The 16440-nt window shown below is 59.3% G+C and overlaps 8 protein-coding genes across 8 annotated transcripts; 2 read left to right on the top strand and 6 right to left on the bottom strand.

Moving 5' to 3' along the window:
• Window positions 1–1041: 1041 nt before the first annotated feature.
• On the bottom strand, window positions 1042–2673 carry HGT20 (uncharacterized protein; the record flags this gene model as incomplete). Its single annotated transcript, XM_060596855.1, has 7 exons — window positions 1042–1326; window positions 1360–1485; window positions 1527–1798; window positions 1841–1976; window positions 2013–2193; window positions 2291–2579; window positions 2616–2673. 7 exons carry the CDS (start codon window positions 2671–2673, stop codon window positions 1042–1044), a joined length of 1347 nt encoding a protein of 448 aa, XP_060453807.1.
• Window positions 2674–3162: 489 nt separating this feature from the next.
• CcaverHIS019_0112600 (uncharacterized protein) lies at window positions 3163–3720 on the bottom strand (the record flags this gene model as incomplete). Its single annotated transcript, XM_060596857.1, has 1 exon — window positions 3163–3720. The coding sequence occupies one exon, from the start codon at window positions 3718–3720 to the stop codon at window positions 3163–3165; it is 558 nt and encodes a 185-aa protein (XP_060453808.1).
• A 762-nt stretch (window positions 3721–4482) lies between these two features.
• On the top strand, window positions 4483–5581 carry CcaverHIS019_0112610 (uncharacterized protein; the record flags this gene model as incomplete). The annotated part of the gene is made up of 3 exons (XM_060596858.1): window positions 4483–4602; window positions 4654–4939; window positions 4971–5581. The coding sequence occupies 3 exons, from the start codon at window positions 4483–4485 to the stop codon at window positions 5579–5581; spliced, it is 1017 nt and encodes a 338-aa protein (XP_060453809.1).
• Window positions 5582–5695: 114 nt separating this feature from the next.
• MSW1 (uncharacterized protein) lies at window positions 5696–7009 on the bottom strand (the record flags this gene model as incomplete). Its single annotated transcript, XM_060596859.1, has 4 exons — window positions 5696–6162; window positions 6196–6724; window positions 6856–6866; window positions 6898–7009. 4 exons carry the CDS (start codon window positions 7007–7009, stop codon window positions 5696–5698), a joined length of 1119 nt encoding a protein of 372 aa, XP_060453810.1.
• Window positions 7010–7181: 172 nt separating this feature from the next.
• On the top strand, window positions 7182–7864 carry TIM10 (uncharacterized protein; the record flags this gene model as incomplete). The annotated part of the gene is made up of 3 exons (XM_060596860.1): window positions 7182–7206; window positions 7279–7354; window positions 7660–7864. 3 exons carry the CDS (start codon window positions 7182–7184, stop codon window positions 7862–7864), a joined length of 306 nt encoding a protein of 101 aa, XP_060453811.1.
• Window positions 7865–8651: 787 nt separating this feature from the next.
• Window positions 8652–9826, bottom strand: VPS21 (uncharacterized protein; the record flags this gene model as incomplete). Its single annotated transcript, XM_060596861.1, has 4 exons — window positions 8652–8800; window positions 8835–9205; window positions 9255–9396; window positions 9772–9826. 4 exons carry the CDS (start codon window positions 9824–9826, stop codon window positions 8652–8654), a joined length of 717 nt encoding a protein of 238 aa, XP_060453812.1.
• An 876-nt stretch (window positions 9827–10702) lies between these two features.
• Window positions 10703–11816, bottom strand: CcaverHIS019_0112650 (uncharacterized protein; the record flags this gene model as incomplete). The annotated part of the gene is made up of 4 exons (XM_060596862.1): window positions 10703–10942; window positions 11000–11475; window positions 11556–11744; window positions 11780–11816. 4 exons carry the CDS (start codon window positions 11814–11816, stop codon window positions 10703–10705), a joined length of 942 nt encoding a protein of 313 aa, XP_060453813.1.
• Window positions 11817–11828: 12 nt separating this feature from the next.
• On the bottom strand, window positions 11829–16326 carry CPA2 (uncharacterized protein; the record flags this gene model as incomplete). The annotated part of the gene is made up of 4 exons (XM_060596863.1): window positions 11829–11839; window positions 12104–12119; window positions 12818–15975; window positions 16041–16326. The coding sequence occupies 4 exons, from the start codon at window positions 16324–16326 to the stop codon at window positions 11829–11831; spliced, it is 3471 nt and encodes a 1156-aa protein (XP_060453814.1).
• Between the last annotated feature and the right edge of the window lie 114 nt (window positions 16327–16440).

The raw sequence follows: 16440 nt of genomic DNA on the forward strand, positions 1-16440 counted from the left end.
TGTCTCCCTACTTTGGCTGGCCACCCTTTATTACTGAGAGTTTGCTCAGGCCTAAAGTCGTAAGTGGCGTCTCTACACTTGTCTTATTCGCGGATCTGCAAAGCTGTAGATCAGTCAAAGGCTTGAATGAGTCCTGTATGGGACGTGCGTGCCACTTAGCCACTTAGCCACTGACACTTGACAATGAACCGCGCACGTCGTCAGCCATTTACCTTGTTGACTATCCTTTACTAAAAGCTGTTTGGCTCTTTCGAGCAACACCTATTCCCACGTCCTCTTGTTACCCTGGCAGCCTGCCCGAGCCGATCTCCGATTCCTATACGGAAGGCCCTCCTGCCCCGTGTCATCCTCCTCCTCGGGCTATTCCTGTCACAGCCGAGCAACGGCGGGCACTTGGTCATACCCGCCTAGCCACCATCTCGCCTTGGATGGGCAGTCAAGTCACGTTATGTCAAAGGACAGACGTCATACTTTGGCCGACTTACGGCACCGCTCCATGGAATTTGAGAGTGTGTGTATTGCTTTGACCATTTGCTTTGCGCAGCTACGACGCTGAATGGGGCCGATCACACGTACATGATGCATGATGGAATGATGAAGGGACAAGAAGTGATAATGAGAGAACGGGAGAGCAGAGTTGGGAAGAGAGAGACAGACAATGGATGGCACAGTCGTCCTGTGGCGTATATGAGGTTGCGGAATTGCGGAATTTCGGACCGCCACTTCCCCACCTCGTTACTGTTACCCAGCTTGGACCGGCGAGAGCGAGGTACTCTGCCCAGTGCCACATTGCCGTACAATTGGGCCGGATGTATGCTTGCGCTTGAGCGACGGCACATTGCTCTCGGCAAGACCTCTACCTAATTGTCACGGCCAAGTCAAGGACAGGAACAAGTTGCGTCAGGCAGAATGCAAGGTCGCACCTCACAACTAGTTGCTCTACAGTGTAGTCACCCACTTGCGTTCGCTCAGCCATCCGTGGCAGCCAAACAGTACATTCGGGACTCAGCCCATTCATTATACCCTCTTCCCACCGTACATTCACGTGTGCACACCCCGGAGCACGACGGAGACCATGAGCACGAGCATAAACGTGAAGACGTAGAACACGCGGCCTTCGCCGAGCCGCGCGCCGTTACCGGGATCGTTGGGGTCCGCGGGCTCGCTGAGCGCATCGCGTAGGGGGATGAAACCCATTGCGACGATGAAGTTTGTGATCCATGATCCCGAGAGGGCGAGGGATGAGACGGCGGGAATCGCAGGGGCAGGCATCATGTCCGAAACCAAGAGGAAGGGGACGGGGCCAAGGCCGATGGCGAAGGCCGCCTGGTGTCAGCGGTGTAAAGAAGAGTGACTCACGATAAATGCCACAATGGCAAAACTCGAGAGGTACTCTCTGTTCTGGTCGAGGCCGACAGCGAGCATGATGCTCATGAAGGCCATGCTTGTCGCTGAAGCTAAGAGGAGGGTACGACGACCGAGTTTCTGCCGTCAGCTTTACTGTCGGATCACAGCTGGCGACTCACGTCAACTAGAGCGATGGCCGGGAGCGTCATGAGCGCGTTGACGACAGTGATGCCGACGCTGAGCGCGCCAGCCCCGGCACCCTGGAGCACTGACGACAGAACAGGCGTAGAGTAGAAGAGGACAGCGTTGACGCCGCTCAGCTGCTGCAGTACCATGATAGTGGTGATGAGCAGCGCCGGGCCACGGAGAGACGGGTTTGACAGTACCGCGCGGATGGACAGCTGGTCATTCGGTGCAGCTGTCCCTGGGGCGGGGAGGAGGGGCGCAGCTGCTGCGTGTCAGTCGCCATACCAACGCGCTACAGAGGACTCACCCTCATCGCGAGGCTCGTCCGGGTCATGCGGAACATAGTTCTGAGTCATGTGGTGCTCGCCCATCCCGATCTGTACGATGGACGCTAACGCGCTGACAACAAGAACGTAGCGCCAGCCGCCCGGCTTGTCGCCAGTCTGGCGTTAGCTTGCTGTAGGTAGACAAGAGCTCACAGGCCCAGTCAGCAGCATGCCCATTACTTGTGACGAGCAGATGCCGATGACGATCGCGAGCTGGTTGAGCGAGCCGATCTGACCGGAGCGCGAAGCGAGTTCTGGAGTCGTGCGCGCGACCGTCGCGAGGTAAGGCGGAACGAGGCAGATTGCGAGGCCGCACGACAAGCCTGCGATGAAGCTGGTATTAGCGTGTTTGGAACATAGGAGCGGGGGTTACAGACACCGGAAACGGAGCCCCCGCCTCGATCCAGTGACTGTACCGCCAATCAACTCACCGCCCAAGCGCCAGCACACCCCAGTGCGGCGCGAGTGCCATCATGAGCGCGCCGACGAGGTTGAGCCATCCTGTCCACGCAATACCGCCCGGCACGCCCTGCGAGCGCACGACGCTGTCACTCAGCGCGCTGCCGACCAGTCCGCCGGCAGTGAGAAGCGCCGTCACGGCCGAGTACTTGATCGCATCAAGGCCGAGACAGGGGCGCAGTGGCGCAGTGCCGTCGTTCGGGGACGGGTGGCAGGTTAGCCCGTTGGCTGGGTAGTTGAGCTCCGCGAGGTGGTATCCGTCTGTGTGTTAGAAGAGGGAGAGGATGAGACACGCACAGTACCATGACGAGATGCAGGCCCAGGCGATAGCCTTGAAGACGTGCGACGAGAACATCGCGGGCGTACAGTCGATGGTGGATGGAGGAATTGGAGTACGAGGGGCGTGTTATGTCGGTGGGTCGGTCGGTTCCGCAAAGACCGGGAGCGACGAGGGTGGAGGTGACGGGTGGAAGTTGGATCGGATGACGCTGTTTCCGGCAACGGACAAGACTGACGTCGACTTGTGATAAAGATCTGTCGTCTATCAAGATTGATTACTTTCAGATGTCTAGTGAGTAAAAGACGACAAACGACAAGACGACCATACCCACCACCCACCACCTACGTAACACTCAAACTCAAACCCCAAGCAAGTGCGGAACAAACGCACACTTGGCACGTGCCTGTCCTTTGTTCCTTCGTTCCTTTGCGACTTGTTTGCCCAAACATAACACACCTTACGATACCACAAGTTATATATACAAAGGGACCGACATCTATGTTCAACTACGTGTCAACTACGTGTTGTGTGTTGCTAGCTACGCGCAATGGCGGCCTCAAACTCCTACGCGTTTAGCAGGTTGACGAACAGTAGCGGGGAAGTTAGGTCGTACCACCCTCCTCCCGGACCGCCAGTCGAGTCCTTGACGCCCAGTATGAACGTCGTGTCCTCTGGAAAGTCTTCGTAGTCGGGTACGTTCCAGACAGTGTTCTGGGCGGTCGTGTTGGTGATCGTGTGGAGGTCGTACTGATGCTGTCCGGGCCAGATGGGGATGAAGTAGACTTCGAAGCCAAAGGACGCGTCGCCGCCCGTCCACGATAAAGGGAGGTTGGTGCTGGCCTCGATGACGTCGGGGAAGGGGGTGGACCAGCGGAGCGGGGCGAGGAGGGGAGTCTGCATGAGAGATGGGTCGGCGGGCTTGGAGGCCACTACGGGCTCGACCGGCTGGGGCTGGGGCTGGGGCTGGGGCTGGGGCTCGACTTGGGGTTGGGGCATATCGGGCTTGGCGGGCGGGTGCTCGGCGGGCCGGTGCTCGGCGTGTGCAGCGTCATATGCGGCGTCGACGGGCATGGCGCCAACGAGGGCAGATCCAAACAAAACAGCGAGGAGGAGGACGCGCATGGTGGTGAGTAGAGTGTCAACACGTCTGTTTCTGTTTTCTTGGATTCTGCGTTCTTTGCATCCCTATTTACGTTTCAGTAGAAAGATGCAGGCTTGCAGGCTTCAGGCTGCAGGCTTCTGAACGTGAATTCAGACAATTGAACTACCACCGCGCCACAGGGTCGCGTCCGGGTCGCGTCCGTGTCTTCTGCCTCGACCTGAGCGGGGGGGGTCCCCTGGCGGGGGGTCCGGTGGAATGCTGTGCGAGCTGGGCGGAAATGGGTAGAGAAGTTAGATGTGCACGACAAGATAGATATATGGCACTGACGGGGACATGTACGGATGGAGGAGGAAGCGGAGGGCGGAGGTGGCGGAGTAGGGCGGGAGACGGGAGGCGGGAATGAGGGAGGTGGTTGGGGTGGCGAGGTCGGATGGTGGCCTTCCAGTACGGCATTTATCACTCCCTGTTCTCCACTGATCCACTGAGACCAGGTCTCGTCTTCCCTCTCTTCAGCTACAGTCACCTGTTGCTTCTTAAAGTTGGTTTCCAGGAATTGAGAGCTCGTCTAAATTGACGCCACCAACGCCACACAGGAACGCAGAGTCACTTGGCCTCTGCCCCAGTCTAATCAACTCTCCCACGCAAGCTTCAGTCCAAGTGGTAGCCTCTGCCCCAGTCTAATCAACTCTCCCACGCAACCTTCAGTCCAAGTGGTGCCCCACGGCAAACGTCACTCCTCATCGATTTCGCACACAATAATCACCTTGCTCACACCTCACACAATGCGTTTGCCAACACCCACACACATTACTCGTATGATGTCCACTTCGACTTTGCCCAAGCCGTCCGTGCCCCTCCTAATCTCCGCCAAGGAGGCAGTTGCCGGTCTGCCCAACAAGCGAGTGAGTTTCTGTTTCAGACAGACCGGATTAACCCGCGTTGGCTGACAGCAGGACATTGTCGCCTTAGATGTGTCATGGCACATGCCCAACTCGCCGCGCTCCGCAACAGAGGAGTTTGCGAGCGGGCCGCGTATCCCCGGAGCCCGCCGTTTCGACATGGACAAGATCGCCGACCATGACCCAAAGACCAACCCGCTCGGATTGGGCCACATGCTCCCGACCATCGAGACGTTTCGTGACGCGGCGGGCAAGCTTGGCATCACCCGCCATACCCACGTAGTTCTCTACGACTCTGTTGGACTGTTCTCGGCCCCCCGTGGCCTCTTTACTTTCAAGGGTACGTCTGCGTATTATAGATACTGATTCAGCTTTTGGACACGACAAGGTTTCGGTGTTAGATGGCGGATTGCCAGCATGGATCGACGAGGGCGGAGACGTGGAACAGGGACCGCCCGAGGCCTTTAAGACGGCAGAGTACGAGAATGGTCACCTCGACAAAGAGATGGTCAAGAGTTACGCCGATATCGTCGCTATTAATAAGGATGGGGATATTGTTCTCGATGCGCGCTCGCACGGCCGCTTCACGGGCCAAGATCCCGAACCTCGTCCCGGATTGTCCAGCGGCCACATGCCGCACGCGCGCTCGCTGCCTTTTGGCGATCTTCTCCTCCCGGTATCGGACGGACATCCGTACACTTCCTACAAGAGTCCCAAGGAACTGCGCCAGGTCCTCGTCCGCGCTGTTGGTGGTGAGGAGGCGTGGGAGGCCCTCCTTAATCAGGGGGCTGATGTTGCGGGCACAGCGGTTGAGCGCCAGTTGGTCTTTTCTTGCGGGTCGGGGATGACTGCGTGCGTGGGGTGGCTTGCAGCGCAGATTGTCGCCCAGGAAGAAGGCCGGGTTGTTCCCTCCGCGGTCTATGACGAGAGCTGGACGGGATATGCCAGTCGGCCCGAGAGCGAGATTGTCAAGGGCGAGTAGGCGAGTAGGCGAGCAAGAACGAGCAAGAACAAGGAACGAGCAAGAACAGTAACATGCCCGGACGAGGTAGATAGGCATTGCATGCAGTGATGAGTAGTGCTACGTCTGAGGATACTAGATATCACCCAGCCCGACGACACGGCGTACCTCGACCATAGTTTTCTCTGCCGTCTCCCTAGCCCTCTCTGCGCCTCTGGCCGCAACGTCGCGAATATATCCTGGATCCGCGACAATACGCGCATACTCGTCCCGGACTGGGGCGAGCTTGTGCACGACGACCTCGGCGACCGCACCCTTGAGCTTTCCGGCGCCCCAACCCTCCGCAGCAGCCATCTCGGCGAGTTGACCCGGTGTCCGGCCAGCATCATCAAGCGCGCTCCAGATGGTCAGGAGGTTTGCTACGCCTGGCCGGCCGGTTGGATCGAAAGTAATGTTCGGGTCGGCGTCAGTGACGGCGCCTTTGATCCTCTTCTCGATGTCCTTTGACGAGTCGGTGATGCTAATCCTCGACGCGGGGTTGGGTGCCGACTTGGACATCTTCTCAGCCGGGTTCTTGAGGGACAGAATGCGTTTTTGCGGCACTGCCATCAGCTAAATACAAAATCTGGACTCACCAATCTGCACGTCCGGGATGGGAAACACGTCCCCGAAAGCGCGATTAAACGCCTCGTTGGTATCCCGCGCCAACTCGAGATGCTGTGTCTGGTCCTCCCCCACCGGTACCAGGGTACCCTTATACAGTGCGATATCGGCTGCCTGCAACACGGGATACGCAAACAGGCCCAACCTCAGATCGGCCTCGGATACTTCGTCCTCCGAGTTGGCGTTACGCGAAACGGCCAGACGGCTCTTCCACGTCGTCATGCGCTGCAGTCGGCCAACTGAGGAGATGGTGTTGAAGTACCATGCGAGTTCGGCGTGTTGGGGGACCTGTTCTTGCAGGTAGAGAGTTGTGCGGTTGGGATCTACGCCGCATGCCAGAAGAGCCGCGAGCATGTTCCGCCGGTCGGAGATTAGTTGGGTGGGGTTCTGGGGGAGGGTTATGCTGTGGAGACCGACGACAGAAAGGTAGATTGGCGTTGAGGGGTTGGACGAGCTTTGGAGGTCGAGGAAGGGGAGGAAGAGGCCGAGATAGTTTCCGAGCTGGCATTAGTCGTGAGCGGAGAAGAGGAGATGGCGGGGGAGGGGGAGGGGGAGGATCATGTCGAGCGAGGGGCAGTTGGAGTGGTGCGAGAGCGGGGTCAAAGGACACAACAACGGCAGAGACAGCTCACATGAGGAGTACCTTGCGTCAGTTGATTCTAGCCGTTGCTCACCAGTCGGCTGAATACCGGAGAAGATGACCTCTTGCTTCTTCGTGGCCGTTACGGAGCTGGCTAGCCTCCTCCCAGCCTGGGGTACAACCCTCGGTATCCTCGTGCGCATCATGGCGATATGAGAGATGAGACTCGAATGATAAAGCTCAAAGCTCAACTTGACGAAACCAGTCACCAGGACACCGGGTATATCCGAGTACTTCCGTGTGGAGTTGTTCCTTTTTCACAACCTCCATTGGCATTTGGTACTTACTCAAACTCAACCTACTCGCCACCAACTAACAATGTCGTTCCTCTTTGGCGGTGCTCGTGAGTGGTTCCTCACTCCGCCTCGACTCGGTTTATTGCCGCTGCGCTCGCTCGCTCGGATACTAACGACAGCCCAAAATGCCGGTACGGTCGACCCGGTCAAGATGGAGATGGCGACGGTCGAGCTTGACATGGTCACTGACATGTTGTGAGTCATTGTTTGTGTGTGGTGGGTGGGTGCTGACGCATCTTGTATCGTCGTATGTCTTTGTCTTGGTGGTATCCTCACATCGTCTCGTCTCGTCTCGTCTCCGGTGACATGCTCTTGCGCCTCCTCGCGTCGCTCTTTGCTCCTCCGCGCTCTCCCTCCTCCCCGTCCTCTTCCATCGACCTTCCCTCGTCACTCACCTCTCCATTACCTCGTCACTCGGACCCCACCTCCCTCCGCTCCCTGCTCTTCCCCTTCCGCCCGGTCGCTACTCTCCCCCTCCGCCCGGTCGCTCGCACCCACAGCAACCGCCTCGTCAACTCGTGCCACGCCAAGTGCATCCAGCCCGACCCGCGCAAGCACTGGTACGCCGAGGCCGACCTGAACAAGGGCGAGGCAGTGTGCATTGACCGGTGTACGGCAAAGTTCTTCGAGGTCAACAAGAAGGTTGGCGACCGCCTTAATGCCATGGGTGGGCAGGCGCAGGCTACTGGCTCGTTTGGTATGTAGCTGTAGGATGGATTGTTTCAAGCGAGCTGGAGAGAGAGTGGAGGGTGGAGGGTGGAGAGTGGAGAGAGGGTGGAGAGAAGAGAGGGGGAGGGAAGGGAAGAGAGGGAAGAGGGAAGAGGGACGAGGAGGAGATGGAGGAGATGGAGGAGATGGAGGAGATGGAGGAGATGGAGGAGATGGAGGAGATGGAGGAGATGGAGGAGATGGAGGAGATGGAGGAGATGGAGGAGACGGGTGTAGGTGAGGGAGTGATGGAGAGATGGAAATGAAAGGGGGGAGGGAGGGTGAGGGAGAGAGGAGCGCCGGAGAGAGTGGGGTCGGTAACGCAAGGGCCGGAAAAGTTGGGAGAGGCGGCGGCGGCGGCGCAGCGAGGAGCATACTAGTGTTCGAAGGCGATAGGCGGTCATCTGGTTGGGTTGTCTTGGCTCTGCGCCAGAGTCATGTTGGACCTAAGACGGCGAAACGGCGAGGCTGCTTCAGGCTGGTGTTGTGCTTTGATGGAACGTGCTTGTCGCTGTACGCTGCTAAGCTGCTGCCAGGCTTGTGCAGACATCCTTGCTACCTTGCTCCTCCCGATCCTCCCACAAAGCCACAGCCTCGCACAGACCAGCGCCGATCGCCATGTCACAGCCACAACCACAGCCACAACGCAACACCACCCCCTGTCGAACTCATGGATCATTCATACGAACGGGCGCAAACACTATACAGATGGCAAAGGCGTGGCGACGCAAGCGGCGCCCGGCCGCTAGAACTAAATGGTAACTCTGCACGATGGCAACGACGTCTAGCAGCACCCGCCCTTCTTGGCTGCCTGGCCCTCGCCGAGGTCGACGCGTGCGTTCTCGCCGGCCGCGGCGTTGGCTGCAGAGCGGCGGCCCTGTGCGCCGCCCGCTGCCGGCTTGGGCGCGATAGTGTCGAGGGGAATAGCCTTGGCTGGGGTTAGTTGCTTCTAACTGTTGAGACGTACCAATCTCGGTGAACACATCCTGGACGTTGGTGCCCGTCTTGGCCGACGCCTCGAAGAAGAGAAGGCCACACTCCTTCGCATACGCTTCAGCCTCGGCAGTAGGCACCTGGCGTGGCCCGTCGACCGGCGCTTCCTCCTCGGCCTCCTCGTCCGCGGGCGGTGCCGCCTCGTCGCTGTCGACGAGGTCGAGCTTGTTGCCGACCAGCGCAATCACAATGTTGGGGTTGGCCTGCCGCTGCAGTTCCTTGACCCACGCCTTTGCCTTCTCGAGGCTGGCCGCCTTGGTGATGTCGTAGACGACAACTGCGGCGGCAGCGTTGCGGTAGTACATCGGCGCGAGAGAGTGGAAGCGTTCTTGGCCGGCCGTGTCCCTGTTGTCAGCACAGTCGGGGGAACTCGGGACGGGAGCGGCACACCTACCAGATCTCAAACTTAACAACGCGGTTCTCCAGGCGGCATTTCTGTGTGAGGAAGGCGGCACCGATAGTTGGTGACGTGTTCTCATTAAAGTCGTTCTGTACGAAGCGCAGGACGAGCGACGACTTGCCGACGGCCGCTTCGCCTGGATATCGAAGCAGGGGGTATGCGTGTTGAGGGGGAGGAGGGAGGGGGAGGCGGGGAAGGGGAAGGGGAGGTGGGAGGTGGTGAGGGGGAGGGGAGGGGAGGAGGGAGGCGGTTGCGCAGGAGGAAGGCGGCAGGCGGGTGATGCGTGTCGGTGGTTGTGCATGTTGGAGTAGTGGTAGGGTGGTAGGGTGGGAGGAGGAAAGTGGGAGAAGAAGCGAGAGAGAGAGAGAAGGAGAGACCAAGGAGAAGCGAGGTCGGAGGGGAAGATGACGCCGGACAAGTGGATGGGGGATGCATCGATATGGTCAATGGCGGTCAGTGGCCGTGAGGATAGCGTCAGCATATGTACGCTGCTTATCCGATGTCAACGTACCGAGAAGGACAAGCTTGACCTGTACAGCCTTGACGTTGGGGTCCTCTGAAGCCATGATGTTGTGGTATCTAGATGGAGTGATGGCGATGATCTATGAGCTACTGTAGTAGAGAGTGCGTGCGTGGTGTGTAGGCGTGCGTGGGACGGAGGCAAATTGGGTGGGTGGACGGGGTGGAGGGGTGGGAGGGTGTTGGAAGGGCTGGGTTGGTAGGAGGGTGGAGGGATTAGGGGAGGGCTCGGTCTGATACAGGGAGGGGCCGGGGGAGGGGAGGCTGGGCAAGGGCTGGACCAAAGGACGCAATGGAGGGAGGTTGGGTGGCGAACTTGAACTTGAACTTGTTACGGCCTTGTGGCCTGGTGTGCTTTTGGGATCAAGTGACACCGACTCGGTTAACGCAATGGATAAAGACGGTCAGGAGGGGGGAGGGCTGGGGAGGGCTGGGGAGGGGAGGGTGGAGGGGGGAGGGTAAGGGATATTGTTGGGGAATGAGTGGCGGTACAGAAGAGTAGAGCAAGGCGAGGTGCACAGCAACTTTGGATGCAGAGTACTGCCAACAAGGAACAAGGGGTGACGTACCCAACTGGTTACAGAGAGGAGCTATTAAGGTTCCATAAACTGCTGTGCCTCGCGATCACGCTGTCGATCGGCCGACGTTTCGTAAGCAGCTGTCTCAAGCTGAGGTGATAATTGTCTGACGAGCTCAAGAAGACGGCCGTACACATTCACCAAAATCCAACGCACTTGACACGCTGCCGCTACGCCTGATGACCGCCACCACACACACACACACATCATGGAGATGGCTCAGTTTTGCATTTTGAGGAAAAAAAGATAACGCTCTAAATCAGACTGATCCGATCCGAGAGTCGATGCACGAGAGGCGTGCGCGAGATTACTAGTAGCAAAACTCGCTGCAGGGCGGGCCAGGCCTTAAGCGCCGAGGGCGGGGAACGCGCTCTCGTCAGCAACGTTGGCGGGCGCCTGGCGGGGAGCGCGGGCGGCACCACCCCGGGGAGCACCACGGCCACGGTTGCCACCACGGCCGCCACGGGGAGCACCACGCTCCGGGCGGTCCCCGCGGGGAGCACGGGCAGGCTGTGCGAACTGGCCGTCGACCTCGATGCGGATCTTCTCCTTCTTGGGAGCACGCTCCTTCTTCTCCTTGGGGCCCTGAGTGTTAGAACAAAATATTTTTTGATTGTTTTCAAGATGAGACCAGTTACTCACCTTGCCGCCAACGAAGAAGTTCTCCATCTCCTCACGCTCAAACTGCTTGCCCTCGACGTCGTCGGCGACCTGGCGCGTCTCCTTCTTGGCGAGCTGGCCGCCGAGGGCGGCAGTCGCCCGCTCGGCGAGGTACTGGTCAAGAGTCTTCGAGTTGTCCTCGGCCTCAGCCTCCTCAACGGCGGCGGCGGCGGCGGGAGTCTCGGCGCCGTCGTCGGCGACGTCCTTCTCGCCCTGGTTCTCGGCGCTCAGCTCGGCCTTGCCCTCCTCGTTGGTCCAGTTCTCAGTTGGCGCGGGGCCGGTCTTCTTCTCAGCACCAGGGGCGCCGGGAGCACCAGCACGACCACCACGAGCACCGCCCTTGGGGCCACGGGCACCAGCAGCACCGGGAGCACGCGAGCGGGGGCCAGTGTGCGAGCGGTCCTCACGGGGACCCTTGGTGTGGCGGTCGCGACCCTGGTGGTCCTTCTTGGAGGGAGCTGGTAAGGTCAGTAAAAGGATCCAAGAAGGATCAAAGGAATGTCGGAGGACCCGTACTGGGGGGATCAAAGATACTCACCGACACGCTCGCCCTCGAACCCTTCCTCACCACCACCGGCGGCGTAGGTCTGGCGCGGGGCAGTGGGGGGGCGGGCACCACGGCCGCCCTTCTGGGCAGCGCCGGGGATGACCTTGGGCTGCTTGGCGGTGGGAGCGGCCTTGGCGGCGGCCTTGGGGGCCGGCGAGGTGGCGCGGTCCTCTCCGTCGTCTGGGGTTAGATTGAGCCAAGAAAACTAAGCGCACCGAGGAGCTCGAAGGGGTTCTTGGAGACCACAGACATGGCGGTCGACTCCTAGGATGGAGCTAGATTTCAAAGCAAAGAACGGGGAAAAGTAACGGCACAACGATTCAGGTTGTAGAACAGTGTATTGGGTTGAACGGGGCGCAGACAGACGGGAGGGATAGACACAAAGTAAAAACGGGTTGGCAGACGTCGTTGTCGTCGGAATGGGCGCGGGCGTCAGCTCTACTCTAAAAAAAAGTAACGGCGACCCGTCCACCCCGTGCACGGCGGGTGCGCACGAGCATGCTGCGGGACGGATGAGGTCGACGCCGGGTTGTGCTGACCTTGATAAGTTACGCGCTGGGCGTTGAACGTAGTTCGATGTAGAGTGGGTCCGGGAACAGACAACGAAGAGAAACGTCAAGCGGGCAGTCGCTAGTTTGGGCCATGGACCAGCCAGCCCCTTGGAATCTCTCACCCCAGCTACCCCCACCACCCCCCCCTCCTACCCAGCGACATTATTGTGGTGAGCCATGAGGGGGACGATCCGGTAACCACCCTAATCGATCCATTACACTAAGAGATATTAGACGGAATACTTCCGTTAATGGAATTTGGAGTGATCAAGCTCTCGGCGTTATTGAGTTGAAAGCGGAGTTATGGGTAGGTGGCGATCGGAACCGCATGTATGTCGCTGAGAGTAGCAGTATGCCGTATGGGCGGGGCCAGACAGACGCGACGCGACGAGCCCTGTACCTGGCTGAGCCGTTGAACTGCTCCTACATGACATGCCATAAGCCCATTCAACATCTCAATCAACGCAACGCAACGCAACGCCGGCAACGGTCCTTTCCTTCCCTTCCCCTCCCGCTCGCTGTGCTCGCGGCACTCGCTCTCTCAGTGGTGTGCATTGCAATAGTGAATGTATCTAGTTGGCATGTGTAGCAGCCCCTACAGTCTTTGCCGGGTATCAATGATGCAATCCCCGCCGCGATGCCTAGTGCTAGTAGTGCGTAATACCGGCTGATTGGTGCTTAGTAGTCGCTGGCCTCGCCCACAAAGTCGCGCCACGAGCCGACCTCTGTAGGCTTGAAGCCCTCCGAGTATGGGATGGGGTTGTTCTTGACAAACTTCTTCTCGAGCGTCTCGGTGAACAGGACGGCGAGCTTGGGGTTGTTGATGAGCGGGATGCCAAAGTCGACGGCGGCGCGACGGGCCGCATAGTCCTCGTCGAGGGTGGTGGTGGCACGCGAACGGGCCATGTTGATGACAGTCTGGATCTCGTGCTCCTCAAGAATCTCACGGAGCTTCTTCTTGTCCTTGACGGGAACGAGAATCTTCTTGATCTGGAGGTACGGCTGGTCGTTGATGTGCTGCTCGACCTTGGAGTCGTACGTGTACAGGCTGAAGCCGAGGTTGATGAGGTTCTTGGCGACCTCGGCCATCTCGGGACGCGAAACGTCACCGCCGAGAAGGATACCCGAGTTGGCCTTGGGGAGCTTCATGCCGTTGACGGAGAGGAGGGCGGCCCAGTACGCGTCGTAGATGTCCTTGCCGAACGAGGCGACCTCACCGGTCGACGCCATCTCGACACCGAGGAAGGGGTCGGCACCGGGAAGACGGGTCCATGAGAACTGCGGCACCTTGATGGCAACATAGTCGCGCTTCTCGGCCATGAGGTCGATGGGAGCGGGTACGTTCGTGTCCATGATGGCAGCCGAGGCCGTGTCGATGAAGTTGTGGCCAAGAACCTTGGACACGAAGGGGAACGAACGGGAGGCACGGAGGTTGCACTCGATGACCTTGAGCTCGGCGTCCTCTTCACCAACAGGCGGCTTGCGGATGATCTGCATGTTGAAGGGGCCCGAGATCTGGAACGCCTCGGCGACCTTCTGCGCAATCTCCTTGAAGCGACCGAGGTCGTGCTTGCTGACGGAGAAGGGAGGAAGGACAAGAGTGGCGTCACCAGAGTGGACACCGGCGTTCTCGACGTGCTCGGAAACGGCGTGGACAAGGAGCTTGCCCTTGTGGGCGACGGCGTCAACGTCAATCTCCTGCGCGTTGTCGATGAACTGCGAGATGACGACCGGGTGGTCGGGCGAGACGTTGGTGGCAAGCGAGAGCATGGACTCGAGCTGGGCTTCGTCCCAGACGACGTTCATGGCGGCACCCGAGAGAACGTACGAGGGGCGGATAAGGACGGGGTAGCCGACACGGCCGGCAAACTCCTTTGCGGCGTCGAGCGACGAGGCCTCAGTCCACGCGGGCTGGTCAACACCAATGGAGTCGAGGATCGACGAGAACTTGTGACGGTCCTCAGCCGAGTCGATCATCTCGGGGTCAGTGCCGAGCACGTTGACGCCGGCCTTCTTGAGACGGAGGGCAATGTTCTGGGGCAGCTGGCCACCAACGGAAACAACGACACCCGAGGCGGCCTCGAGGTCGTAGATGTCCATGACACGCTCAAAGCCAAGCTCCTCGAAGTAGAGGCGGTCAGCCTCGTCAAAGTCGGTCGACACGGTCTCGGGGTTGTAGTTGATCATGATGGTCTTCTTGCCGAGGTCGCGGATAGCTCGCGAGCAAGTAACAGCGCACCAGTCAAACTCGACCGACGAACCAATACGGTAGACACCCGAGCCAAGAACCATGGTTCCGTTGTCGTCAAACTCGACGTCGTGGGTGGAGGCGTTGTACGAAGTGTAAAGGTAGTTGGTGTAGGCGGGGAACTCGGCGGCAAGCGTGTCGATACGCTTGACGAAGGGGGTGACGCCGAACGACTTGCGGAGGGCGCGGACCTCACCCTCGGTCTTGCCAGTAAGCTGTGCAATGTGGAGGTCGGAGAAGCCAGTCTTCTTGGCGGTCGTCATGAGCTCCTTCTCAATCTTGTCAAAGGGCGTCGACTGGACCTGCTTGTAGACGTTGACAATGTTCTCAAGCTTGTAGAGGAACCACTTGTCAATCTTGGTCACGTCGTGCAGGTAGTCGATCGAGTAGTCGAGGTTGAGCATGGCGTGGGCAATGGCGAAGAGGCGGCGGTCGTTGTTCTCAGTGAGAGCAGTGATCATGTCCTCGGGCTTCCAGTAAGCCTCAAAGCCGTTGAAGTTGGGGTCGACCTGACGGATAGCCTTCTGGAGCGACTCCTCAAAGGTACGGCCAATGGCCATCACCTCACCAACCGACTTCATGGCCGAGCCAACGTTGCGCTCGACGTGCTGGAACTTTGCCAGGTCCCACTTGGGGATCTTTGTGACAATGTAGTCGAGCGAGGGCTCAAAGCACGCTGTCGTCGACTTGGTGACGGCGTTGGGGAGCTCGGGCAGGGTGTGGCCGAGAGCAATCTTGGCAGCAGTGTATGCGAGCGGGTAACCGGTAGCCTTGGAGGCGAGGGCCGACGAACGCGACAGACGGGCGTTCATCTCAATGACACGGTAGTCGCGGCTGTTGGGGTCGAGAGCGTACTGGACGTTGCACTCGCCGACGACACCGACGTGGCGCACAATCTTGATGGCAGCCGAACGGAGCATGTGGTACTCGTCGTCGGTGAGGGTCTGCGAGGGCGCGACGACAATCGAGTCACCAGTGTGTGTGCCGAGGGGGTCAAAGTTCTCCATGTTGCAGCAAATGATCGTGTTGTCGGCAGCGTCACGGACAACCTCGTACTCGACCTCCTTCCAGCCCTTGAGCGACTTCTCAATTAGGACCTGAGGGGAGAGCGAGAGCGACCGCGCGGCAAGGTTACGAAGCTCCTCCTCGTCGTGGGCAAAGCCCGAGCCGAGGCCACCGAGCGAGAACGCCGAACGGAGAATGATCGGGTATCCAATGACCTTGGCGGCATCGAGCGCGTCCTGAATATTGGACACGGCAGTTGACTGGGCGGCGGGAATGTCAATCTCGTTGAGGGCCTGCACGAAGAGGTCACGGTCCTCCGAGATCTCGAGCGTGCGGATCGGCGTGCCAAGAACCTGAACGCCGAGGCGTTCAAGCACACCCATCTTCTCGAGCTGGATACCGACGTTGAGAGCCGACTGTCCACCGAAAGTGAGGAGGATACCATCCGGGCGCTCCTTCTCGAGCACGTACGCGACATAGTCGGCAGTGACGGGGAGGAAGTAGATCTCGCTAGCGAGGTGGTGCGAGGTCTGGATAGTAGCAATGTTGGGGTTGATGAGAATGGTCTCAATGTCGCTCTCACGGAGTGCCTTGATGGCCTGCGAGCCTGTTGTGTTAGACTCTTATCGGCTCCCGGACCTCCAGCAGTAGGATAGGGCGTGGGGCACTCACCAGAGTAGTCAAACTCGCCGGCCTGTCCAATTGACAGACCACCCGATCCAACGACGAGTACCTTCTTCACATCAGGCTTCTCGAGCTGCGGCAGCACCTGCGCCGATATCCGGCGCGCAATCTCAGAGGGCGAGTTGAGGGTCGCCTTGCCGTCGACCTGCCCAAAGTTGCCAACCGCTGGCGCAGCAACAGCATACCCGCGGCGAGCGGCGACACCAACCACTGCCCTAGCCCTGATAGCAGGAACGGCGCGGGCAAAGCGCGAAACGGGGAGGGAGCGGAGCATGTTGAGTGTCGCTGGCGGGGTTGGGCCGGGGCGGGTTTGTGGCTTTTAGACGTCAGTCGCGAAGACGCAGACGGACGGGGATTTGGGATGGGCGAGTTTTTGCCAGCCGGCGAT

This window comes from Cutaneotrichosporon cavernicola (genome assembly GCF_030864355.1).
Source record: "Cutaneotrichosporon cavernicola HIS019 DNA, chromosome: 1".
NCBI classification, from domain to species: Eukaryota; Fungi; Basidiomycota; class Tremellomycetes; order Trichosporonales; family Trichosporonaceae; genus Cutaneotrichosporon; species Cutaneotrichosporon cavernicola.